At 42.4% G+C, this 24,404-nt stretch overlaps 1 protein-coding gene across 10 annotated transcripts in view; it reads left to right on the top strand.

The window, feature by feature from the left end:
* The first annotated feature begins 18 nt into the window (after positions 1 to 18).
* The window catches only part of SSBP1 (single stranded DNA binding protein 1), a 35,217-nt gene continuing 10,831 nt past the window's right edge, over positions 19 to 24,404 (top strand). Inside the window, exons 1-8 of one of the 10 annotated variants that reach the window (XR_014301373.1) lie at positions 19 to 131; positions 783 to 849; positions 2,715 to 2,775; positions 3,420 to 3,560; positions 3,784 to 3,871; positions 5,294 to 5,382; positions 9,778 to 13,227; positions 15,660 to 15,971. Coding sequence is in view for 6 of the 10 variants with exons in the window: in XM_082693797.1 (XP_082549923.1) it covers positions 826 to 849; positions 2,715 to 2,775; positions 3,420 to 3,560; positions 3,784 to 3,871; positions 5,294 to 5,382; positions 9,778 to 9,821 (447 nt within the window). In the remaining 4 variants the exon portion in view is untranslated. Of the gene's footprint in view, positions 296 to 782; positions 850 to 2,714; positions 2,776 to 3,419; positions 3,561 to 3,783; positions 3,872 to 5,293; positions 5,383 to 9,777; positions 13,228 to 15,659; positions 15,972 to 24,404 lie in introns of those variants that run through there. The other 9 variants (XM_082693797.1, XR_014301374.1, XM_082693799.1 and 6 more) reach the window with 9 other exon arrangements.

Raw genomic sequence — 24,404 nt, 5'->3', positions numbered from 1 at the left:
GCTTTCCGTTTTCTTATTCCTCTCGCGAGGCTTGCGTCCGCGCTCTATCCGGAAGTGCTCGCCTAGCTCGAACCTGAACCGGCTCGAGCGTTCGGCGAGGGCGGGAGTGAGCCGGGAGTTCCTCGCTGCGTGTGCGTGCGGCTCCAAGTGGCTCGGGGCGCGGGGCTGTGTTTGTCTTGGTCCTTCTCTTCTCACCGGTGCGGAGGCCTTCAGGGTTTTCTGCCGCTTCCCCAGTCCCTTTACGTTGCTGGTTAGGACCGCCGCCTTTGAGAAGGGGCGCCCGCCCATCCCGGCGGTGAGGCCGGGGAGCCCCGGGGTCTCCATGGTCTTTGCTCCACGGGGTTGGAAGCAGTAATTTTGGCAGCAGCCAGTTTCAGATTTAAGTCCCTTGGTGCGGCTGTAATACTTCATCAAATCGTCACCATGTATTAGGAACTAACTTAGAAGTATTGAATGTGGCTGTGAGTAAATCAGACGAAAGCCCCAGCTCTAGGGGGGCTTGCATTTTAATACAATTTGAGAAGACGGGAATGCACATGGGCATAAATCAGAGTATTTTTTGCATGTGGCAGAGGAAGAGGAAGCCAAGGGGAATAAAAAAGATAAACTTTTTTTTTTTCTTTGAGGGGGAAGTCCTTGTAAAATACACAGGAATGTTGGTCGTAAGGTGGACTGCGTGAAAATTATGAATGGGGTTAGGAATTTAGGGTCAGTGAATTTGTGCTTTTGCTCTAAGAAACCTTATTTATCGTGCTTTCTCCCTCTCTCTTTTTTCCCCCCAGGGGAAGACCAAAGACTAGATTGTAGGAAAAGCAGATAGAAGCCATGTTTCGAAGACCTGTATTACAGGTAACCACTTGGACATATTAGTGTTGAGATGCCTTACCATCAACTGTAGTGATCAGATCTCCTCCGGCTTTTGACTGCAGAGGCCAAAGGCGTTTGGGCCCGCCTCCTTGATGTGTGCTCATTTGATAGGATTTGGGACAGATTTTACGTGTGTAAGTGATGTTCACTAAAACAGAAAATAATTTCCTAGCTGACATGTATATGGGGAGTCCTAGTTTTAAAAAACATGCTACTTGCATTTAGATCAGTTAGCATTTAATGTCTTTAGTGATCTAAAGACTGTAAAAATCGTTTCCAGTAGTTTTTCTATGAGGCATGTGGTCAGACTGTCCTCTGTGGTCAGACTTCCACCCCGCTTCTCCCTGTCCTGAAGAGTGCATCTGAAGTCATCGTGTCACCACAAACGTACGAGGTCCTGAATTCCTTCTCACTCCCACCGGCCTGACTCCTTATTTCTCCGGACACTCTAGCCAACCTTCACCCAGAATAGACCATCCATTTTCCTCACTTACATTTGGTCACCAAGTTTGTAGTTTTTTCTTTATAACACCTCTCTCACTCCTCAGCCTGTTAAGACTGATGAAGAATCAGTTCCTCTCAGAAACCTATTCTCTCCCACGCAGTCTGCAGTAGAATCGACCCTGTATTCTTGGAGTGGGGACACTTTAACCTCTACATAGTTCTAGCCTTTCTCGGTGTGTTGGGTGTTGGAATTTGGAACACAGAAGAATTACTGCTGTCTTAATACTCCAGCGTGAAGATGTATACAAGAGTTAAAAGTTTAATTTTAACAATCATCCCAGTTAAAAATCCCTATTTCTCCTTTTCTAGTGGGTCTTAATTCTTGTGTCTCCCAAATGAGACCCATTATTCTGCGACTTGGGAGCTGTGGCTCATCTGAGTATTTCAAGTAGGACCTTTCGAGAAGCATGATAGCAGTACTAGTTTGAGTCTTTTTACCGTGTGGCAACTCCATCTTTCCTTCTTAACCACCTCGTGTCCCAAAACGTAGGGATAGGATTCTGTAGTCTGCACTGCCCCAGGAAAGGGTCTTCCTTTGGTTGGTGGACATCTGCTTTTTATGTTAATGGTGCTACCTACTTGGCACATGCTTCTCTGATGTACTGAGTAGTTCTCTGAACACTGGAGGCAGCAGAGGGCAGTGGGAAAAGTGGCAGCCTTGGTATCAGATGGCCCTGGGTTCTAGGCACAACTTGCTTGTTATTTCTTGTAGGATTTTGGGCAGGTTAATCTGTCTAAACTCTTTTTTTTTTTTTTTTTTTTGGTCTCCAAAGTAGGGATAATTTTACATAGTTGATTGGTTTCTTCCAAGGACTAATCTGTAAGAGGTAAAGCACTTAGCTAGTGTTCAGTAATGATAGCTTTTGTATCATTGCTGCTGTTTTGTGTCACTTACTACTTTCCACTGACAGACGGACTTGAATGGTCCTATTTTTGTACTTTATCAGAGAACCCGATTTGTCTGAGTCTTTTTCCTTTGGTCTATCTAAAGCATGAATTTTTCCAAAATACATTTGATTTTACCCTTTGTGTGCAGCCACAGAAGCACCACAATCAGGAGGGCTGCCAGGAAAGAAACAAGGATTCTAAATGAACCTTCCTAGGTGTGCCGTCTAGGACATGGTACTCTTGGGCTTCTGGAGTAGTCGGCCTTCAGGGCTCTCAAGCGTTTGTGTGGTCCTCGTGGTGCTGTGTGGGGGAACATGTGACATGCACTGCTAGTCCTCGGGGGGTGTGTGCCGTAGGAGTCGCTGAATTGATGGTGACGGAGTGTGAGCAGGTCTTCTGTTGGGGTTACCTTTCCTCCCAAGTTAAAGCCATTTTACTCATTTGTTCTACTGTAGGTATTTCATCAGTTTGTAAGACGTGAGTCTGAAGTAGCCACCAGCTTGGTTCTTGAAAGATGTAAGTAGTACATTTCCTAGTTTCTTAGTTTTTCCTAATTTCCTAGTTTAAAGTATGTTATATATAGCAACGTACACGTATTCTTAAGTGTGTTGTAGAAGAGGTGCACTAGTTGGATTGTAATCTGTTAATCCTCAAGCCCTTGGCCCATGTTTGCCTGTCTGCTCTTGGCCTCATCCCATCAGGCTGAGGGGCCTTGTAAGAATTTCCTGGAGTCCGATTTGGTTATCTCGGTCTTCCAAGGTCATCTGCTGTTTGGCTGGGAGAGTGAAGGTCTGTGCAAGCTGTTCTTTCACAGAAATATTCACTCATATTTGTAAAGATTTTCAAATCTCAGATTTGTCCTTTCAACCATATGTGTTTTTTTTTTCTTTTCAAAAAAAGGTATTTTAAAGATTTTAAGGTAAAATAAAGAGCTTAATGTTTATTTCTTGGGGTACTTTCTTTAAGATTATTTTCTCCCCCCCCAAAAAAAGATTATTTTCTCCCTTCTTTTCCCTCCTAGCCTCCCCTCATTTGCCCCAACTTAGCTCTGATCTTCTAGAACCTGTTTAAGGCGGAGCTCAAGGTTGAAGTAGTATTCATAGCTATTCCCCTTCTGGACCTTTCTCTAAATCTCATTTTATTTACACACTGCATTTCAGCTCTGAACCGTGTGCAGCTGCTGGGGCGAGTGGGTCAGGACCCCGTCATGAGACAGGTGGAGGGGAAAAATCCAGTCACAATATTTTCCCTAGCGACAAATGAGATGTGGCGGTCCGGGGAGAGTGAAGCGTACCAGATGGGTGAGTATGAAAGCCTCGGGTGTTCGTTGTATCAGCAGTACAGAGACATTTTTATTCTCAGTTAGTTGATTAGAGATGAGCTACTTTTAGAAAGAATCTTTCTTCTCTAGTTCTGTTCCTTTCTCTCAGAAATTGTGACGTTGGTTTTGCTGGGCATGTTGTCTTTTGGCATTTGCTTTGTGTGCTGGCATTTATAACCATGTTTCCTATTCCTGTGATGTAGGTGATGTCAGTCAAAAGACAACATGGCACAGAATCTCCGTATTCCGCCCAGGCCTCAGAGATGTGGCCTACCAGTATGTGAAAAAGGGGTAAGTTGAGGAAGAAAGGATTTGATAGATCTGGTCAGAAGTGTTTCCGGGGAATGCCTGCCTCCTTTATCCTACTAATTACTCCGTTAACTCGAGATACTTATTCACAGCTTAGTACTGTATGCATGGGGTGTTGCCACGTATGACTAATGCAGAGATCTGTAAAACATGGTTTAGCTTTCTAAGAATTTACAGTTTGGGACAGATAAGGAGTGTACATAAATAGAAGCAGATGAGGCAAGAGAGAAGGCAGAGTGTACTGAGTGCCGTGTGAGCAAGTGTAACGTGCTTTTAGGAGTTCCCATGTAGCCTCTTGGCATCTGCATGGGACCCTTAGCACAGGACCTGGAGTGTCTGAAGTCTAACTCAGTGAGGTACGGCAGTGTTCACAGCACTTCTGCTATGTTTGATAATTTTATGTCGGCTTAATAGTTCCCTTTTGGGGTGCTTGGATTAATTATAAATAAAAATTGTCTTTTCCAAACCTACAGAAGGACGAAAGGGTGTGTTGAACAACAATTATATTCATAGTTAATATATTTAGAAATGTACTTGTTTTATAGAAATGAAGTATATTTCCTGAAAAACAATTTCAGAAAAAACTAAAATTTGTTTCTTTTTAATAATTGCATGCCTTTTTTTTAATATGTATTTCCATTGTCCAGTATGTATGTATGTTTGTATGAATTTGCATTTACGCACACATAAATACAGGAAATTTCAAGAAAAGTATCTGTATGCAATTTCACCCATGGATTGATGAATTTGTGTGTACTCCCTTTGGCCTACAATCATTTCATTAGCGTTGTCTACTTTCTGTTTTTTGGTGATGGTGGACTCTGAAAATGATGCCAGCGTGCATTTTCTACCCTTTAAAATCAGCTGTGGTTGCCTTGTAGTTCAGCCTTCTAAACAGTGCAGAAATAGTCTTAGTAATTAACACTAAGTGAAATACTGAGTTGAATACCTTTTTTGAATTTTAATAATCTAAGTCCCTTGAGAATAAGTTCATGAACCTATGGGAAAGAATTGGACAATAAGTGAAAATCAGCAAATCTTTTAGGGAGTCCAGAATCAAAGTGGGGGGAAATGTTGGAAATCAGTCCTAGAGATTGAAAGGATCCCACGACATTGCTTTTCCAATTCGTGGTCTTAAAGTCACTTTTTTTTTTTTTTTTTAAACTTTCATGAGGACTGCTGGCAGCTCAAGGCTGAGAGCTGTATGTGTCAAGTCCGTGTGGACATTCTGTTTCAGTACCCTTAGTACTCCTAATGTTGAACTTTGAGATGTAGCAAAAATGAGATTATGCCTGATTCTCTGTTTATCCTTCATGTGTGCTTGTTACTGCCTCTCACCGGACTCTGTCTCGTAAAACAGATGACAATCTCCAGGCTGAAAACTGTAAATTTTATTTTTATCAGGTCCCGAATCTATGTAGAAGGGAAAGTAGACTATGGTGAATACACAGATAAAAATAACGTGAGGCGGCAAGCAACAACGATCATAGCTGGTAAGAAGCTTGTGATAATAGCTATTCCCTGCTCCCCCTTCCCTTTTTTAAAAGCTTGGCTTGTCAGTAACTTGAACGGAGGCTTTGAGTACTGATGCTGTGATTGTCAAGCAGCTTGCCGTGAGTGCTGGGAGTGTGGTTTGTGGGTTTGCTCTGAGTGTCTGAGTTCTGGTCGTGCAGAACGTTGTCTCTGTGCTCAGTTTCATTTCACAGGTGACTTTTGAAACTGACACTGTCTGTGTCAGTACTTAGCTGTTTGAAGTGAGAAGAACTTTAACGTCTTTAAGGACATAGCCTAAATGGGCAGAAGCCTGTGCCAAGATAGAGTTACTCTACTGTGAGTGGCATTAGACATTTGTGCAGGTTTAGTCACCAACCAGTTGGTCCTTACAGGATGATTTTAAGTTCCTGTTCTCATTAGACAAAATGTGAAACAATGTAGAAAACACACAAAGTTTAAGGAAGGAAGGTCAGGAAGATACCTCCCTGAGATACCAACCAGAGCTGAGTTTTCAAACTTCTGTGAAAATTCTACAAGAATTTTGAAACAAATGTATCCCTTTGGACATATTTAAGTTGACATGAAAATTTTTTTCAATACGGGATTGTTACTCTGAAATGTATTAATGGATGTAAATACCATAGCAGTTTGATGCCCATCATCCTTGAAAAAAATACATGAATAAGCTCTTCAACATTTGGAAGTTTTATGTTGTTTCTTTTTCTCTGAACTTGTTTTTCCATTTTCTCCTAAGAAATGTAACTTAATACATATTGTATAAATAAGAATATTTTATTATTCATCCTGTTATATTTATAACAAATACATACATAAATTCAAAGTTTTTTAAAAATTTTATTTGAAATTTTATTTTGAATAAAATTTTATTTAAAAATAAGATTATTTTTAAATTTAAAAATATTCTTAAAAATTCTGTGATATTAAGGCTATAAATGTTACATTTTCTTTTGATTGAGTTATCATTACAGTTGTTTTTAAAACATAAAATACCAAAGCAATTTTAATATATAAATTTGAAAACTGAAATTGTATTGGAATGCATCTTTTATGAGAGAAGTGCTCCCTTTTTAACTCTTCAGTAAATTGTTAAAATAAGACAACTGATCCCAGCGTCCTGGGATCAAGTCCCACATCAGGCTCCTTGCTCAGCAGGGAGCCTGCTTCTCCCCCCCCCCCCCACCTCTGCCTGCCACTCTGTCTGCCTGTGCTCACTCTCTCTGACAAATAAATAAATAAAATCTTAAAAAAAAAAAAAAACATAAGGCAACTGTTAAAGATTTTATTTATTTGAGAGAGAGAGAGAGCAAGCGAGCATGTGAGGGAACACAAGCAGGGCAAGTGGGAGAGGGAGAAGCAGGCTTCCAGCTGAACAGGGAGCCTGATGTGGGGCTCGATCTCAGAACCCTAGGATCAGGACCAGAGCTTGAAGGCAGATGCTTAACGCACTGAGCCACCGAGGTGCCCCAAAATAAAATAGTGGTTAAACATTGATTCTATTATTAGTTTTTATGGATATAAACACTAAGAAACCTTTTGTATGAGTAAGTACATAGAAATGAAAGAAAGTAATGTCTCAAGTGTTTATGTACGTCTGAGATATGCCAAAATTGGGTATCTTTTAAAAATTAATTTTTTTAATTATTGAAAATGTCAAATACACATAAACATAGAAAAGTGGAAAAAAATTTTCTGTCATTTAGCTTCAACAATTATCAACTGATGGCCAATATTATTTCTTCTGTTCCCCCAGCCTACTTTTCCTCCATTTGGATTATTTTCTAGTGAATTCTCAGACATTATATTATTTCATTCATAAATATTTTCAGTAGGTATTTCTGAAAGATACGGATTCCTATTTAAAGTGTAACTACAGTGCTATTACCACACTTAATATTAGGAGATTATTAATTGTTTTTTCACCAGATATCACAATGTTTAAATTTCTTTGATTGCTTCATAAATATAAGTCCATAAGGTTATCTTACATGGTTTATATGTATCTTAAGTGTCTTAAACTTTTTTTTTTTAAGTTCTTATTTATTTATTTGACAGAGAGATCACAAGTAGACAGAGAGGTGGGCAGAGAGAGGGAGAAGCAGGCTCCCTGCTGAGCAGAGAGCCCGATGTGGGGCTCAATCCCAGGACCCTGAGATCATGACCTGAGCCGAAGACAGAGGCTTAACCCACTGAGCCACCCAGGCGCTCCCAAGTCTCTTATTCTTATGAGAAAATTTATTTCCTCACAATTCTGGAGGCCAGACCTCTGAGAACTTAAGTCTCTTAATTGACAGATTTTCCTATTAGCTTTCTTTTTTACCTTGCTCCAGAGTTCATATCTTAACCACGCTACCCTATTGATAAGCTATAATTTGTTATAAATAATAAAAAATTTATTTCTTGTGGTTTCTCTGAGGTATATTGATCTTGAAAACCAACATAGTTCTCTTTCTACCCTCATTATTATCAGATCTTAGATGAGGTCCTGTCTGACCATTTTGATTTCATAATTCTTGGGCGTCTTGACAGTATTTCATTTCTGTGTGCTCTTCCTTGGGCCATGTCTCCAGAGATCTCTGCCTATTCACAAATTTTTTTGTAGACCTCTGTGGGGCGTAGGACTATACCTATGAGTTCAGCAGTGGAAAGTCAAACTTTCTAATAAAAAAGTTGGCATTTCTGGGGTGCCTGGGGGGCTCAGTGGGTTAAAGCCTCTGCCTTCAGCTCAGGTCTTGGTCCTGGGATCGGTCCTGGGATCGGGCCCTGCATCGGGCTCTCTGCTCAGCGGGGACCCTGCTTCCTCCTCTCTCTCTGCCTGCCTCTCTGCCTACTTGTGATTTCTGTCTGTCAAATACAGAAATAAAATCTTAAAAAATTGGCATTTCTAAATCTCTATCAATTAGGTATTTCTGAAGCATTTAACATTTTCATATTCTACTATAAACCAAAAGTATGGGCAAACTTTGGATTGTAGGAATTGTTCTGAGCCAAGCCAACACTAAATTGAAGTAGTTCAGTTTCTCTGTCATTTTGTTTTCTTCTTGTCACTAGTATTCACAGCATGGGCGTGTTAATTGAGTCATTAACAGATTTATGGTCAGTAGTAAAAATGAAAAGATCTTTAGTGACATTTGAATTGAAAGAAATAGGTTTTATTGTTTTTTTCTTCAATCAACCAACATACAGTACATCATTAGTTTTTTTTTTTTTTTTTTTTTTTAAAGATTTTATTTATTTATTTGACAGAGAGAAATCACAAGTAGGTAGAGAGGCAGGCAGAGAGAGAGAGGAGGAAGCAGGCTCCCTGCCGAGCAGAGAGCCCGATGCGGGACTCGATCCCAGGACCCCGAGACCATGACCCGAGCCGAAGGCAGCGGCTTAACCACTGAGCCACCCAGGCGCCCCATCATTAGTTTTTGATGTAGTGTTCAGTGATTCATTAGTTACACGTTCACACCCAGTGCTCAGAAATAGAGTTTAAATTTGGTGCTTGGTCATTTTTTTCCTCCCAGGGATCCATGTCTTTAATGTAAACGTAACCACCAGTGGATGGCACTCTTGCTTTTTTACACTGTGGCGTCAGTTGTAATAATCTCTTCTGCAGTAACCTTTCTGTGTCAACCTTTCTGTTTTTAGAAAACTGTATTTGTAGATACTGTAATAACCACTTTTTAAAATAATTCTAAAGTTACAAGAATCTGGATTTTTTTAAAGTTCTACAGAAAATACTTCTTTTCCTTTGCTTCTCCTAAATTAACTCCATCTGGGACAACGTTTTAACTGCAGTGTCTGATCTTGTTTGAAAATGCTTTCTCTGTAATATTGATTAGTAAAAAATTTCCCAAGAATGAGTATAAAAAGTCAATCTATTTTAAAATTTAAAAATAGAGTGTCTTCTGTGTGAGTGTTACAGCGTACTTAAAGACATCGGTCGGTTTGTCTTCGCCACAGGGCCAGATGTTGGACCCATCCTTTCTCTGTACCTCCAGTGTGGGGAGTGTTATGCCTGGTCCCGCGTCTGTGTGAGGGCGTGCTGCCTGCTTTCATGGCTCTATCTGAGCACTGCAGGCTCTGAAATTTGTGACTAGTTCTTTTGCAGGAAGTTATTGCTGAGCAGTTGTAATTGTTTTCAGGGAAGACAAGAAATACCACACTTTTTCTGCAAGGTCTCAGTTGTCACGTCGCTGAAGCTGAACTTTTAGCTCCGTTGGTGCCTCTTGAATATATGCCTCTCGTGAACATAGCAGGACTTGGTTCACATTTTGGGAATTTTTCTAAAATCCTGTTAGATAATAGCACTAAAGTATGTGTCATCGGGGAACGATTAAATGAGAAAGAGTTCTGAAAATAATACTTACGATTTGGTTTCTTTACAGATAACATTATATTTCTGAGTGACCAGACCAAAGAGAAGGCATAGAGTGGACGAGTCTCCTTTGGCCATTGTTTGGTACAGTCTCCTTTCCAAATTATGTATAGTCTTTATAGGTCCTAAGGACAAGAATTAAAATATTATTTTATATAAAATGAATGATAAGACTTCTCATGACTCTTACTCCCCCTCCCCTTTTTGTCTCATAGGCCTTTGTAGCTAATGATTTATTCTTTTAAGGATGGTTTCTGTGTATAAGTGTACAAAACAGTGAGCTGTCAGGTTCATCTGTGTTAGAGCAAAGGGCTAAGTGTCCTTTGGGATGCCCCCTTGTTTTTGTGCACACTTTTATAGTGTTGATTCAGCCACTGAGTATTTGTTGAGCTTCACTGTGTGGCAGGCATTTATCCCATGGTTGTGAACGATTTTCTTACTGTTTGCCCTATAAACTAGACAGCAGGGACTGTATCTTCTCTGTTTACCTGCCCCTTAACCAGGACTTGGCACAGTATACTCGATAAATGGTGACAGATGAATGATCCCAATGGGATATTAAGCTTTAGCCCAAACTGGAAGGGGTTGCTGAACAGTGGTTGGTATCTAACCTAGAGAGCTTCAAGACTAACCTACCTTCTTCTCCTCTTTTGTTTTTGGGCAGATTTCACTAGTAGCATTCAAATAGATTTTATCAGCAGTAAAAACCTAAAATAATAAGGAGGGGTGAAATAGTTCATCTCCAGGTGATGCCTCCAGGGCCCTGGTTCCATTATTTTCTATCTTTCTAAGCCCCGCTGTCATCCTTTAGTCCCATCCAGAACTTGGGGGCTCCCCAAGCAGCCTTTCACACGGCCTCCCTGGGTTAGAGCCGCAGGAAGGGCATTTTCCTTCAATTTTCCCACCCGGGCCCGTGGCGCACACGCACATCGTGCACACACAGTCACCCGGGCCCGTGGCGCACATGCACAGCGTGCACACACAGTCACCCGGGCCCGTGGCGCACACGCACAGCGTGCACACACAGTCACCCGGGCCCGTGGCGCACACGCACAGCGTGCACACACAGTCACCCGGGCCCGTGGCGCACACGCACATCGTGCACACACAGTTACTTTCATGATGAGATTCTGGAAATTACAGAGTAAGAATGATTTTCTAATAAATACTACATAAAATGAACTTGAGTTTTTCAGTGTGTCTTGTACTGTTCAGGTCTGCACCAGATCTGCACGGGTCTGCCTGCTGGTTCCCGCAGTTCAGACTCGGCTGCCGCGGAGCCTGGTGTCCGGGTCTGATGACAGAAGTCCCTCACTCTGTCTAGGCCACCTGGCCTCTGGCTTTGCCTCGGGTCCAGCCTGTGTACGTGTGCCCCAGACGGCGTGTCTTGTCCGCTCCGCCTGAGATCTGGACTGTCTGTGGTTTCCCAGTTCACATACGGCACTACGGACCCGCACTGAGCAGTGTTTTGTACTTGCAGTGCAGTTTGGTCAAGGAAAGGTGGAGTTCCTTAGCTTTTCCTTGTTCCTGCGCAGGACTAGTAGGCCAGTGGTTTCAGTCCCCTCCTCTCAGCTCTCTTTTTCTCCTGCCGCTGGGACCCTTAATCAGTACGTTAACTCCGCTCCCTGACGTTCTCCGTTCAGACTGGTGACATGGTCCTCACTCTTTTGTGCCACATTCCTCAAGCAAGATGTAATGTAGATAAGATTGATCTTTGGGCCACTCTTTCTTGGAAAAGCTACCTTTCTACTCCTTAAAGGTTGTGAGAAGTGATGCAGATTAGTATTCCTGTTTAGTAGTGTGCCTTGGGCAGGTAATATGGTGAACAAGACAGTTTAATGACCAGCCCAAAGCAACTCTGCATCTAGGGTGCAGGGGCAGAAAGGCGCGGCCTGTAGGACCCCCGTGAGCCGCAGGCTTCTGCTCACTCCGCTGGAGCTTACCTGACGGGCCCCGAGGTTGGGCAGCGGGGCTTTCAGAGTCGTGTACTCAGTGCGGAGCCTCTGCATGCGCGTGGTGCTGCGGACCTGAGGAGCACAGCTGTGCCCTTCCCGTCTGGGCAGCCCCCTGTGCTGGGAAACTGCACCCTTCCCAAGCTGGTCTTGGAGGACGTGTGGGAGGTTGGTGGTGGGAAGAGTTGGTGGGGGTCTCCTAGGCCATGTTTTGTGCCTTGCATTCCCTTTTCACGTTGTTATGGTATCAGGGAATATACCCGTGGGAAACTGTCCTTTGACTTTGATACTGGGATTCTGTGTTGGGTGGAAAGTTGAGTATGATATGTAGAAGCGTGGGAGAAGAAGTATCAAACAGCATGTGGTGTTACCCTACTTTTGAAAAAGAAGTAGTTGATAAAAGTGTATGTTTAGAAATGTCTGGGAGGAGAAACCTCAAACGGTTGTGATGGTCTCTCGGTGGGGGGGCGGATTATGTGTGGTTTACCTTACTTTTTTTTTGCACTTTTATATATTTTATTTCTTTTAAAGCATTGAATATACATTATTTTTGTATTAAGAAAAACAAAAGTTTCCACCTTGGGGAAAAAATCTTTCCATTATTTCCAGGCCAGGCTTGCACTTCTGATCGACCTTCAGCTAATACTGCTGCTTGTCCTGGAGTTGAGCAGGAGAGCCTCTCGTGTGTCGATGCCCATCTTCTGCATCTTAGTATTATGTGCTTAGATACGTCATTCACCTTTTTCCCTCCTTTTTCTTTTGTGTATTTCTTAATACCCATATGTAACCCAGAATAACGGTCTTTAAAGACCAACCCATATGATATCCACCATTTGCTGCCAACACAATTCTCCAAGAGTCATTCAGTTCTTAAAAATTACTGGACAATGAATCTAGAGACATCCCAAAACACCAAAGATGTGTTTTTGTGGCTGTTTTGGGGATTACTTGTCATTGTCAACTGGGTTACAGCCTAACCTCTGCAATTCAGGAGAAATTACTTGTGGTTTCTCTGTATTCCCGAAAGAGACCAGACCAGTTTTTGAAGGCAGGGTTGTCTTTTACTCAAAACTACCTGTTCATCCCCATCCAGCTCAGCCGAGCACAGTGCCGTTGCAGGGCTTTCTAAATGTCAGTTCGTTGGATCGCACTGAAACACTGACATGAAATTGAGGGCAGAATCACTTCACTTATTTTTCTGTCAGGGTTTGGATTATATGCTGTGAAGCTTGGTGGGAGCAGCAGCGAGCAAATCATTGTAGAAAAGTTAATGAGTTATAGAGACATCTCTTACAAGGTAATAATTACCATATTAATGCCTGACATTTATTCTGTACTCAACAGATGCCAGACCCTGAGCTCAGGGCTTTTTATTGTTGACTCATTTAACTTACCCCTAAGAAGGTGGTATTATCCTGATTTTACAGGTGAGGAAACGTGAAACTGAGAGGTTAAGTAACATGTCGGAGTCATGCAGCTTAGCAGGCACACTGGGAGTGGGAGTTTAGGTATGTGAAGCTCGCGTTTTGCTTTCTGCCTACTGTCTGCTTCCCATTGTCTCCTTCTTCCATTGGCCCTGCTGTTCAGAACCCCCCACAGATAACTTTTGACCATTCGGGGTGCATCGAAGTCACACCAGGAGTTGCAGTACCTAAACGGTTTTGGTTGGGATAGAATTGGGAATGGGAGGGAGGAATACCTCCAGCTCTTCATTCTTTCTCATTTTTCAGTCTGATGATCCTACGGGAAGGTTGCAGTTAATCTCTTTACCAAGTTATCTTCACATATTCTTCTTGCTTCCCTGTTACCCAGCAGTTTTCTTTACTGGTTAAAATAGGTTCACGGTGTCTGCTCCTCCCGTTGTTTCCTTCCTGCTGAGGGTTGAAACTGCCAGCAAGATCGCTCAGGAATTTGACAGGCCCACGTCTTAGAGGACGAGACCTTCGGCAGGTGTCAGCAGCGCCGCAGTCCTTTCTCACGGCTAAATTTGCTTTTGTGCTGTTCCCACAGCCAGTGCTGGGATGGCATGTAGCTGTTGAGGCTGTCCAAATCATGCAGCTATGATAATGACATTTTTCCTTTTGTCTCTTTATTCTTCATCCATTTGCTCTCTGCCATGCTTTGGGACCTTGGGGTGTTGTTTGTCCGTACAGGCGTACACTGTAGTTTTGTAGCTTTCCTGCTCCACTTGCTGTTTGGATAAAAGGTGGCTTCTCGTGGTAGTTCAGTTAAGGCTGTGTAGTCAGACAGCCTAGATCTGCTGCACTTACCAGCTGAGGGGCCTCTGCTCAGTTTCTTAACTTTTGCCTGTGTTGGATTTTTTGTCGTTTTGTTTTTCTGTGAATAAAACAGGGAAAATAGTGGCCCTATGTTCCAGGCTTGCTGTGAGCAATGAATGATGCATATAACTTACATAGGCCACATTATCCGAATCAAGTGCTCGATACTATTGGCCATTATTATTCTGGCTGTAGTTATTTTAAACAAGGTGTTATCTCTTTTGGTCCCCATGCCCATCTCCCCAAGTCTCATAGGATACTTACTAACTTTAGGTTATTGTACTTGGCCTTTGTTGTTGTTGTTGTTAATGTCTGTGGGTTACTAAGAACATAGTTTGTGTTAGTGTTTTTTGGTTTGCTTTTAATCTTCCATGGCTATTTACAGATAATCTGGGTATGTTTTGAAATTCAAAAGTCAGTTGGGCACCTACTTTGTACCATGCGTGTGTACAGGCCTAGAAACAGGGGTAAATAGAACAGGGCTAGAAGGGAGAAAGCCTGCCGGCAATTAGGAAGCTACTGAAGGAGCCTAGAAAGGTCAGCAGAGTGGGGACTATAGGTGACATGAGGGGAGTGTGGTCTTCACGATTCATTCACTGTGCAACAGTTCCATGCTAGAATCCGTTATGGACTCGGGGTAAGGAATACTGAGTAGGAGAAGAACACGTAGCTTTGCCCAGGATGTTCCAGGGACCAAGTAGGTGCTGGCGGTAAGAGAAAAGGCCGTGAAGAGAGAATTCTGAAGCTGCTTGGGCAGGTGTGTGGAAATTTTGTTTCTGAGACTAAGGAATGTGAAAGTGGGAGCCGATTTGAGAAGAGGAAAGATCAGGAGTAGTTTTGAACATAGTTTAATCATAAAGTCCTTAGCTTATATTTGATATCAATGAGTGGAGCTCAGAAGAGCAGTCAAGACAAGAATGACTATTTTTTTTTTCTTCTGCCAAACACTTTTGAAGCACATTTTGTGAGACAACATAACAAATGTTGCCAGGATTACAGCTTTCTGTTGTGGAAAACCGTATTATGGGCAAGATTTCCAGGTGCTTACCAGTTTCACAGTGTTCTAGGGACTTGTGTTGATCTGGTGCGGCAGGATGATCGACATGAAGACCGTTGTCTTGAAAGAAGACTTTGTTTCAGTTCTCAAGAGGAGGTCTCATGCCACACCATTTGAACCACACGGGGATGCACCAGTGTAGGCCAAAAGGCAGAAAGAATGAGGGGAAAGTGTGTACCAGACCTTTTATTGTGGTTTTTGTGGGATAGAATAATTTTCACCAGGCTTTGGGAAATAGGGGTGGTCCCTTGTTGTCAGGTACTTGGTGATTTGGGGCAGAGGAATAGTGTTCTGGACTGCAGGATAAAAGGAGGCTAATGGTGGGTATGAAATCAGGATTGGGTGGTTTGTGTATTAAAGACTTGCTCATGGGCAAGTGTTTACTATTTCTAGGATTAGCTAATGTTGGGAGGGGTTAGTTACTCCCAGGGTCTGGGAGGCTTCAAGATGTCAAACATCAAAATACGGAAAATAAGAAACACGATTAATTCACTACCCAGTAGCCATTATCCTTTCTATTGAACCCATTAATTTACAGAGCCCACATTTTATTGGAGGTGACAGTGTGCACAGCTGAAATACTGCATTCTATTCTCCTTTGCAGTCAACAGTTGCTAAGGGGCTGTAAGCAGAAGTCATTTGGTGGTGCTTCCAGGAAAGCTTCTTAAATGATTAACTCTGTTGGGAGGCTTATCCTTTGTGCTTCTCCGGATCCTCACCTGCCTTTTTCCGGTCTGAAATGTGGACATGATGGCTGGATCTCCAGCAGCCATCTTGGACTATGAGACGATCTTCAGGATGGAAGACAGAAGAAGCTGGGATCTGCGATGACCATGGAACCACCATACCAGTCCTGGACAGTCTATCTCTGGGCTTCTTTGGAAGACACAAATAAATCTCTGCCTTGTTTAAGCCACTTCTTTGTGCTTTGCGGTTAAGCCTCATTCTTACTAATTCACACATTCTTTATCTTCATATACACAATGAATTCATTATCTAATTCTCTCCTAAGACCTTCCCCTGCTAGCAGAAGTAAAAACCTACTGCCACAGTCCTTCAGACTTTATCCTATGTCTCATTCTAAATTTGGAGAGGGACTGGGACGTACTATGTACACAAAACTTTAGCAATTAGCCTTTAAAAGAGTAAATATAAGCATAATTTTTCAGCAGATAAATATTACCTAATTTGGCTTGAAGCCTCTAATGAGGATCCTTATTAAATTATTAAATAAAGTAGCGCTTAAGTTAAGAACAGAAGTACCACCCTTATGCTTCTCCTGGCAGTATAGCAGACAACATAATCTGGAGTGAGGAGGTGTCCCACCAGAGGCTAAGTATGCTGTAGTTTCTGTCGTATCCTTGGGAATCTTCATTTGGGCTTAACAAAGTACCAGAGACGGTGATTTAAACAGATGTTTTGCTGCAATTCCAAGATCATCAGGGTGCCAGCATGGTTGGTTTCTTTTTTTTTTTTGCATGGTTGGTTTCTTGTAAGGCTTGTGAGGCCTGTGTTCCTGGATTGTAAATGGCCATCAGCTCGCTGTGTGCTCACGTGATGACCTATTTTTGCTGGCAGAGAGTGAGTGAGCTCTCTGGTGTCTCTCTTAAGGACACTAATCCTGTTGTGTCAGGGCCCCACCCTTATGACCTCATTTTACTTTATCGTCTTAAAGGTCCTATCTCAAAATGTGGTCACATTGGGGATTAGGGTTTCTATATGTGCATTTTGAGTGGATACTGTTCCGTCTGTAGCATCAGCCTTGTAAGACAAAAGGGAATTCCTCAAGTGACAAGTTCTAAACTAAGCTGAAACTAGAGCAGTAAGTGGGCAACACACTGAAGAAAGGGCATTCCCTGATGACATGCTAATCTTGACATTGTGGTTTGGACATAAAAACAAAGAGTATGTGTCCAAGGTGTGGCTCAAGTGGCCTTGGAATTAGAAGAGTATTTCTCTTAAAATGAGCAGGCAGTGATATCACTACCTCTTTGACAACTTACTTGTACTGAGACTTTAGCAAGCATAGTTGGGAAGGAAAAAAAAGTATTAAGATGGAAATGAAGAAAGTTACACATGCTGGGATTACATAGAAACCAGAAAAGAATCTGTAGATGAATAATTAGAAGTTGCTGGAGACATGATCAGTATACAAAAGTCAATTGCAAACAACAGCAAAGATGCCCTTATACAAGAGCATCAGAAAATGAAAGGAGTCTTTCAAGTGTGTGGTCTCTATGGAGAACATAAAACCTTATTGAAATACATTCAAAGACTAAATGTATCGGTAAACCATGTTTATTGTAAGCATCAATAATGTAAAGATACCAACTGTCCCCAAAAGGATGTTACAGATCAAATAAAAATTCCCAGAAGTTTTGGGCAACTGGACAAGTTGATTCTAAAAATGCATTGATAATCAAAGGTCCAAGATCAGACAACATACTCCTGAAGAGGAAGAATGAGTTAGGGGACTTGCTTTGTTCGTTGGAAGACTTTTCTTTTAATCAAAGCTGTGGTGATAAAAGAACTGTACTGTGGATGCAGGAATAAACAGAACAGTGGTATAGAATAGAGAACCCAGAAGCAGACCATGTATAGATGGACATGATAAATGATAAAAGTGGCATAGATCAGTGGATAAAATAGAGATTTTTATTCAATAAAGTGTGCTAGGGAGATTTGTTATTCATACAGAAAAAAAAATGAAATCACATCTCTACCTTACGCAAAGATCAATTCTTGGTTATTTAAAGACTTGTGAAAGGCAAAACATTAAAAATTTTGGAAGAAAATATGAGACAGTGTCTTTATGCTCTGGTGGCATGGAAGTCTCTTTTTAAAACAAATGTAGGGGCGCCTGGGCGGCTCAGTGGGTTAAAGTCTCTGCCTTCAGCTCAGGTCATGATCCCAGGGTCCTGTGATCGAGCCCTGCATTGGGCTGTCTGCTCAGCGGGGAGCCTGCTTCCTCCTCTTTCTGCCTGCCTCTCTGCCTACTTGTGATCTCTGTCAAATAAAATGTAAAAAGGAGGGATACATTTAACTATTAAAAGTAACCTTTTTTAAATTAGAAGTCACCATAAAGAAAGCAAAATGACAAGTCACAAGCTGGGAGAGAAGATACTTGCAATAGTATAACTGAAATACAGGCTAGAGTAAATAAAGGGTTAAAAAGCAATAAAAATACAATCTAGACTATATGAAGGCCTACAGAGCAAAGAGGAGATAACAGCTTAGTAGAAAAATGGGGAAAGACATAGAGACTGAAATATAAATGATCTATGGGAAAGTAGTTGACTTCATTAATAATCAAGGAAATGCAAACCAAAAACTGCAATGAGATTTCATTTTAAGGCCTCCACACTAGCAGATTCTGACACATTTGATAGAAGGAAGTGTGAAGGGGGATTCTTTACACCAGTAGAAATTACGCACTGGTAGGAGGGTGTAAACGGGCACCTCCTTTTGAGAAACATGTCAACATGAACTGGTTTTGAAATTTCATGTAGTTATTCCATCTTGAAGGTACACCCTTATAGGAAGTTTTGCCCATGTGGCCCAAAAAACATGTACAAGAGTGTTCTTAGCAATAATGTACATAATAGCACAGCCAACAATCCAGGGAAACTACCTAAAGGTTCATCAGCAGACAATGGGTAAATAAATGTTCACACCGTGGCATACAGCTGTGTAAATGTATTACAACCATTACAGAAACAGTAATTTTTAGAAACATAATACTGAGTCAATATCAGTTAAAAAATGAATCTGAAACTTGGGTTAAAAACAAAAGAATGCCAAGTTGGTGCAGCCTCTTTGGAGTCCAGTGTGGAGATTCCTCAAGAAATTAAAAATAGAACTTCCATTGCACTACTGGGTGTTTACGCCAAAGATACAGATGTAGTGAAAAGAAGGGCCATCTGTATCTTAATGTTTATAGCAGCAATGGCCACGGTCGCCAAACTGGAAAGAACCAAGATGCCCTTCAACAGACGAAGGGATAAGGAAGATGTGGTCCATATACACTATGGAGTATTATGCCTCCATCAGAAAGGATGAATACCCAACTTTTGTAGCAACATGGACGGGACTGGAAGAGATTATGCTGAGTGAAATAAGTCAAGCAGAGGGAGTCAATTATCATATGGTTTCACTTATTTGTGGAGCAAAACAAATAGCATGGAGGACATGGGGAGATAGGAGAAGGGAGTTGGGGGAAATTGGAAGGGGAGGTGAACCATGAGAGACTATGGACTCTGAAAAACAATCTGAGGGTTTTGAAGGGGGGGGTGGGAGGTCAGGGTACCACGTGGTGGGTATTATAGAGGGCAGGGATTGCATGGAGCACTGGGTGTGGTGCAAAAATAATGAATACTGTTATGCTGAAAATAAATAAAAAATAAATTTAAAAACAAAAACAAAAATCAAGGTTCCTTTAGAAAATTTTTTATTCAGGGTATCTGGGTAGCTCAGTTCACTAAATGTCTGACTCTTGGTTTTGGCTCAGGTCTTGATCCCCAGGTTGTGAGATGGAGCCCCACCAGACCTTGGGCTTCACACTCAGCAGGAAGTCTGCTTGAGATTCTCTCCCTGCCCCCCTGCCTTCCCCCCATCTCCATGTGTGTACTCTCTCAAATAAATCTTTTTTTTTTTTTTTAAAGACAACTTATTTGTTCAGTATATATTTATTGCGGTTCTACTGTGTGCTAAGGTCTGAACCTAGGACCTTAGTGTTTAATGAGTAAAACATCCAAAAGGGGCATTATTAATTAGTTGACATGACAGGCTGAGCAGGGAGCCTGATGTGGGGCTTGATCCCAGGACCCTGGGATCGTGACCTGAGCCGAAGACAGACGCTTAACTGACTAAGCCACTCAGGCGCCCCGATCCTTCTTTTTGTAGGAAATTTGTATTGCAATGAGAAAAGTTGTCTGAAAATAACCCTCCTTCAAACTCAGTTGTCTGGAGAAAACACTAGCTGGGAAAAGAGGGTTTCTGTCACTTGCCCCACCAGTAAGTGCTTACATAAGCTCAGTTACCCCAGAACTGTTGACTCTCAATATCAGTGGGAACTATAACATCCTATGGGTTCCAAGGTCCCCACGTCTTGGTCATCTGGTCTTCTCAGACAACTCCTATAGTAGCTGGCTTCCCAAATTCGTGTTTTCTGGCACTAGGACTGTTCTACTACTGACGAAGTTGTTTTCATGCTTTTATGACAAAAAGTGAGAACAATAGAAACAAGAGGGTGAGGCACTTCCATTGGCATACAGAACTGCCCTGCTCGCCGAGCAGTGCTCTGGTCCCCCTCTGTGTGTAATCATAGGAGGATGAAGGAGAGTCATGCTTTCATTCCTGTTGCTGACATGAGTTTTCTCTTACTCCAATAAAGCCTGTTCTTAACTCAGACTATATGATATGGTAAAATTTATCTTGAATCCTGGTACATGCAAGAGGACATGCAGAAGAGATTCTTAGTATATAGTATAAGGAGTTTACATTTTGTAGCTGCACTACAATGCTGTCGAAGTGTTTTAAGTAGTGGGGTTAAGTGATCTAAAATACATTTTAAGATCATTCTTGTGATTGTATGGCAAATGTATTACAGAAAAGAAGATTAGAAGTAGAGAATGAGTTTGGGGGCTGTTGAGTAGTTCAGATGAGAGACCATGGTAACTTGGACCAGTATGAAGGTAATGAAAATGAAAAGTTCAGGATATGTTTTGTGACAAAAATGGAGAAGTAATTGATAAGTTGATGTGGGGTTATAGGAAAGACAGAAACAACTTAATTCTTAGGTGGTGTGTGATTTGAGCACCTGCACAGATGATGTTGCCATTTGCTGAAATAGGGAAGATTGGGGGAAAGAGATAGGTCTTTTTAAGTGAGAGTAGGGGTGCCTGTGTGGTTTAGTCATTAAGCGTCTGCCTTTGGCTCAGGCCATGATCCCAGGGTGCTGGGATCAAGCCCCGCATCGGGCTCTCTGCTTGGCAGGGAGTCTGCTACTCCCTCTCCCACTCCCCCTGCTTGTGTCCCCTCTCTCACTATATCTTTCTCTGTCAAATAAATAAATAAGATCTTTAAAAAATAATATGAGAATAACTTGAGAGTTTTGTTTTGGACATGTTAAATTTGAAATGTCCATGATAGAGCCAAGTAAAGAAGTTAGATAGGTAAGTGGATATGGGAGTGTAGAGCTCTGAAGAATGGTATGACATGAAGGAGTGCAATTTGGGCTTACTAACATAGGATGATTTAAAATAATGAAAATAATATGTATTAAAAACTTACCAGCAGGAGTTGCAGTATGAAAATGGTATTATAGGTTAAAGTTTCTTATTCCTTTTGGAAATAACCCCAGAACCCCAAGGAGAATGCAAAACAGAGATGTGTGTTGTATCTTTTTTGAAATGTAACAACTAAAACTTCAAAAATACGTGGAAGGACCGTGCATTGTTCAGAGTCCAGTCAGGAAAGAGGAAGCCAGTACAGGTATCTCAGACAGAGGGGATTTAATGGAGGGGATTATTTACAAAAATGTGGGAAGAGGGAAAGAGAGAGGAAGGGTAGTGTCAGAGCCAGAAACTGATACCATCGCTGGGCTGGCACCGTTGAGCATGCACCTGTTGCTGCATTGCTGGGGGTGTGGTTACAGTTGTTTCTGGTGTGCTGAAGGGGCTTTGTCTTGGCCAGGCTGGCTTACACTGTATAGATGATTTTATCCTGGTTCATGGGGTCTGCAGTCATCACTCTTAACCTAGTCAAAGGAACTGCCACCAAGGGATACCCTGTTGGAGTGAGAGGCAGGATTTTTCTTTTTCTTTCCTGCTCATCTGCCAGTTTTCATCCTGACAGATAACCAACAGCAAAGCCTCTGGAAAGGGCGTCTGGGAAATGATTTGTAGAATCCCTGACCCCACTGTATGGAGCAGAGTACAGGTGGGGTTTGTGGGTTTAAGGGGGAAAATAATAACTAGAATACGCTATGGAAAGCAGTGGTGGTCAAATTGAGGTTGGCTGTGGATTGGGGATTTGATTTTAACCTATTGACAGGCCAGTAACTTAGCCGTCACTGTTTCGTGGAAGCTGGCAAAAGATATGAAATCTCTGGATTGGAGAAAAGTGTCGTATTATCGGCAGTGCAGGAAGCAGCATGAACACCAGCGTGTTTCTCTCAGTTCCCTTTGTCCCGAGAGTCCCCAAGGGCAAGGCACAGGGCCCAGGTGGAGTTCATTATGGAGAGAGACACTGAGCCTGGAGAACATGCAGCTTTTATAGCAAGCAGGAAACAAGCCTGCTCCTTGTCCCGGAGGGGCACATTACCTCCTCCTTTCTGGTTGCTCACTGCTCAAAATGGCCCCGGTCAAGGTGGCCAGGGCCTCGTATACTTAGCACATCCAGCAAGGTGTGTGTAGGAGCTCAGAAATCCTGGAGGAATGTCCCTGTCCCCAGGGTCTGAAGGGAAAGACTGGATGAACATTTTTGGGGTAACATTATGGCAGGATGGGGCATCAAGCTGGTGTGTTAGCATGGTAGCTTGCTATTGAAAGCATCTGGATAATAGACTCTTGTTCTGTTTCTGTAAAACGAAGTTTTATCAGTTTGGGGGATGGAACTGAAGGTGTAAATGAGGCCTATGTTCATTTGGAGTGGGCCGTACGCTGCAGTGTTCCGTAGCGGGGCTGTATGCAGTGTAAGGCCAAGGTTGGTAAGGTGCGCTCTCCCAGATGAGGCACAGAGAGAATGTACACGTGCATACCTGGTGGGAGCGAGGGCCTTCAGACCAGTCCTGTTTACTCAGACTGAGAGTTTGCCGTCGCCTCACTACCAGGTGAGGATTTTAAGGGACCCAGAAGCCTGCACTCCACTTACCGTTGTAGCTGGTCTCTCTGCTATATACAGCCAGCTGTGCTGGTTTCCTTCTGTATTCTGCAAATTAGTGAGCCTCAGTTGATGGAAAGGGCTATTATTTGTGACTTGTCTTGCTGTCAGTCTGAGTGCCCCGCTGGTGCTTATCAACTCAGTTGTCATGCTAGTGTCAGAGCAGGAATGAGGCGAAGACCTGGACCGTGATACCTCAGTCCCTGCAGAGAAAGTGCCAGAATAATGAAGGGCAGGAAGACGATAGTGCACTGTCTTGTTAGTCTGCTGGCCCGTGTTTTGAGGCTTATTCTCTCAGTGCACTCTCTTTGGGGTCTCCCAACTGAGAAATCTCAGCGACAGTCAGAAGGTCCCCTCTACATAGCCCTCTGTTTCTGGGTGGTGTGGCGATGTGGTGTCCCACTGGTCTGAGCCCTGGGGCACTGCACTAGCTGTTTATGGTTTCCCCATCCTCTGCTCACACTTTTGTAAATAATTCCACTTTAGCACCTTTCTGGAATTACCCGGTTTGTGCCAGTTGCTTCCTGTGGACGTCCTGACTGATATGCTTCCTTTGGTCTTTTACTCAGAAGGATGGTTGAGAACAAGAGCGTGATCTCCCAGTCGTCGTCCTAGATGTCTGCAGCCTGGGATGAAAGGTGCAAGCATCCAGCACCTTGGCTCTGGCATGGATCCCTAACAAACCGTGGTTAAAGATGCACATTTTGTGTTGGACTTGAGTATCTGTGGCTGTTTCAGTGGAGGATGGTGAATGTACAGACATTACTAATGCTATGATATTAGTTATTGTATGATAGTTGTTGGGTTTATGTTAAAAAGTGGGAATGGGGGCTCCTGGGTGGCTCAGTGGGTTAAGCCTCTGCCTTCTGCTCAGGTCATGATCTCAGGGTCCTGGGACTGAGCACTGCATCGGGCTCTCTGCTCAGCAGGGAGCCTGCTTCCCCCCCTCTCTCTGCCTGCCTCGCTGCCTTCTTGTGATCTCTGTCTGTCAAATAAATAACTAAAGTCTAAAAAAAAAAGTGGGGATGGTATAATTATGGGCTCATAATTCTTATCAGTGGTACCTGATGGAGAAGGAGCAATGATAATGCAGCAATGTCTTTTCTACCCCAATGATCTTTTATTTCTTATTTTTTCTCATTTAACAAATATTTATTTGTTTGTTTGTTACAATTTTAAGAATGATGTTATGTTAGTCACCATACAGTACATCATTAGTTTTTGGTGTAGTGTTCCGTGATTCCAACGATGTCTTTTAAACTCTGAAATGGAACTCTGGCCACCCGCTAGTCCATTGTGCATGGAAACACTGTCCTGGGAAAGAATCAAAACTGAGAGAGAAAAATTATAGTTAACCCTAGATTTCTCAGTAATGACTTCTAAAAAGGTAAACGTTATAATTTTGGAAGGGGTAAAAATAATAAGACTTGTAAAGCAGGATGATCAGCCATACGTGGTACATGAAATG

This window comes from Mustela nivalis, assembly GCF_964662115.1.
Source record: "Mustela nivalis genome assembly, chromosome: 12".
NCBI classification, from domain to species: domain Eukaryota; kingdom Metazoa; phylum Chordata; class Mammalia; order Carnivora; family Mustelidae; genus Mustela; species Mustela nivalis.
This window is presented reverse-complemented; position numbering and strand designations above follow the sequence as displayed.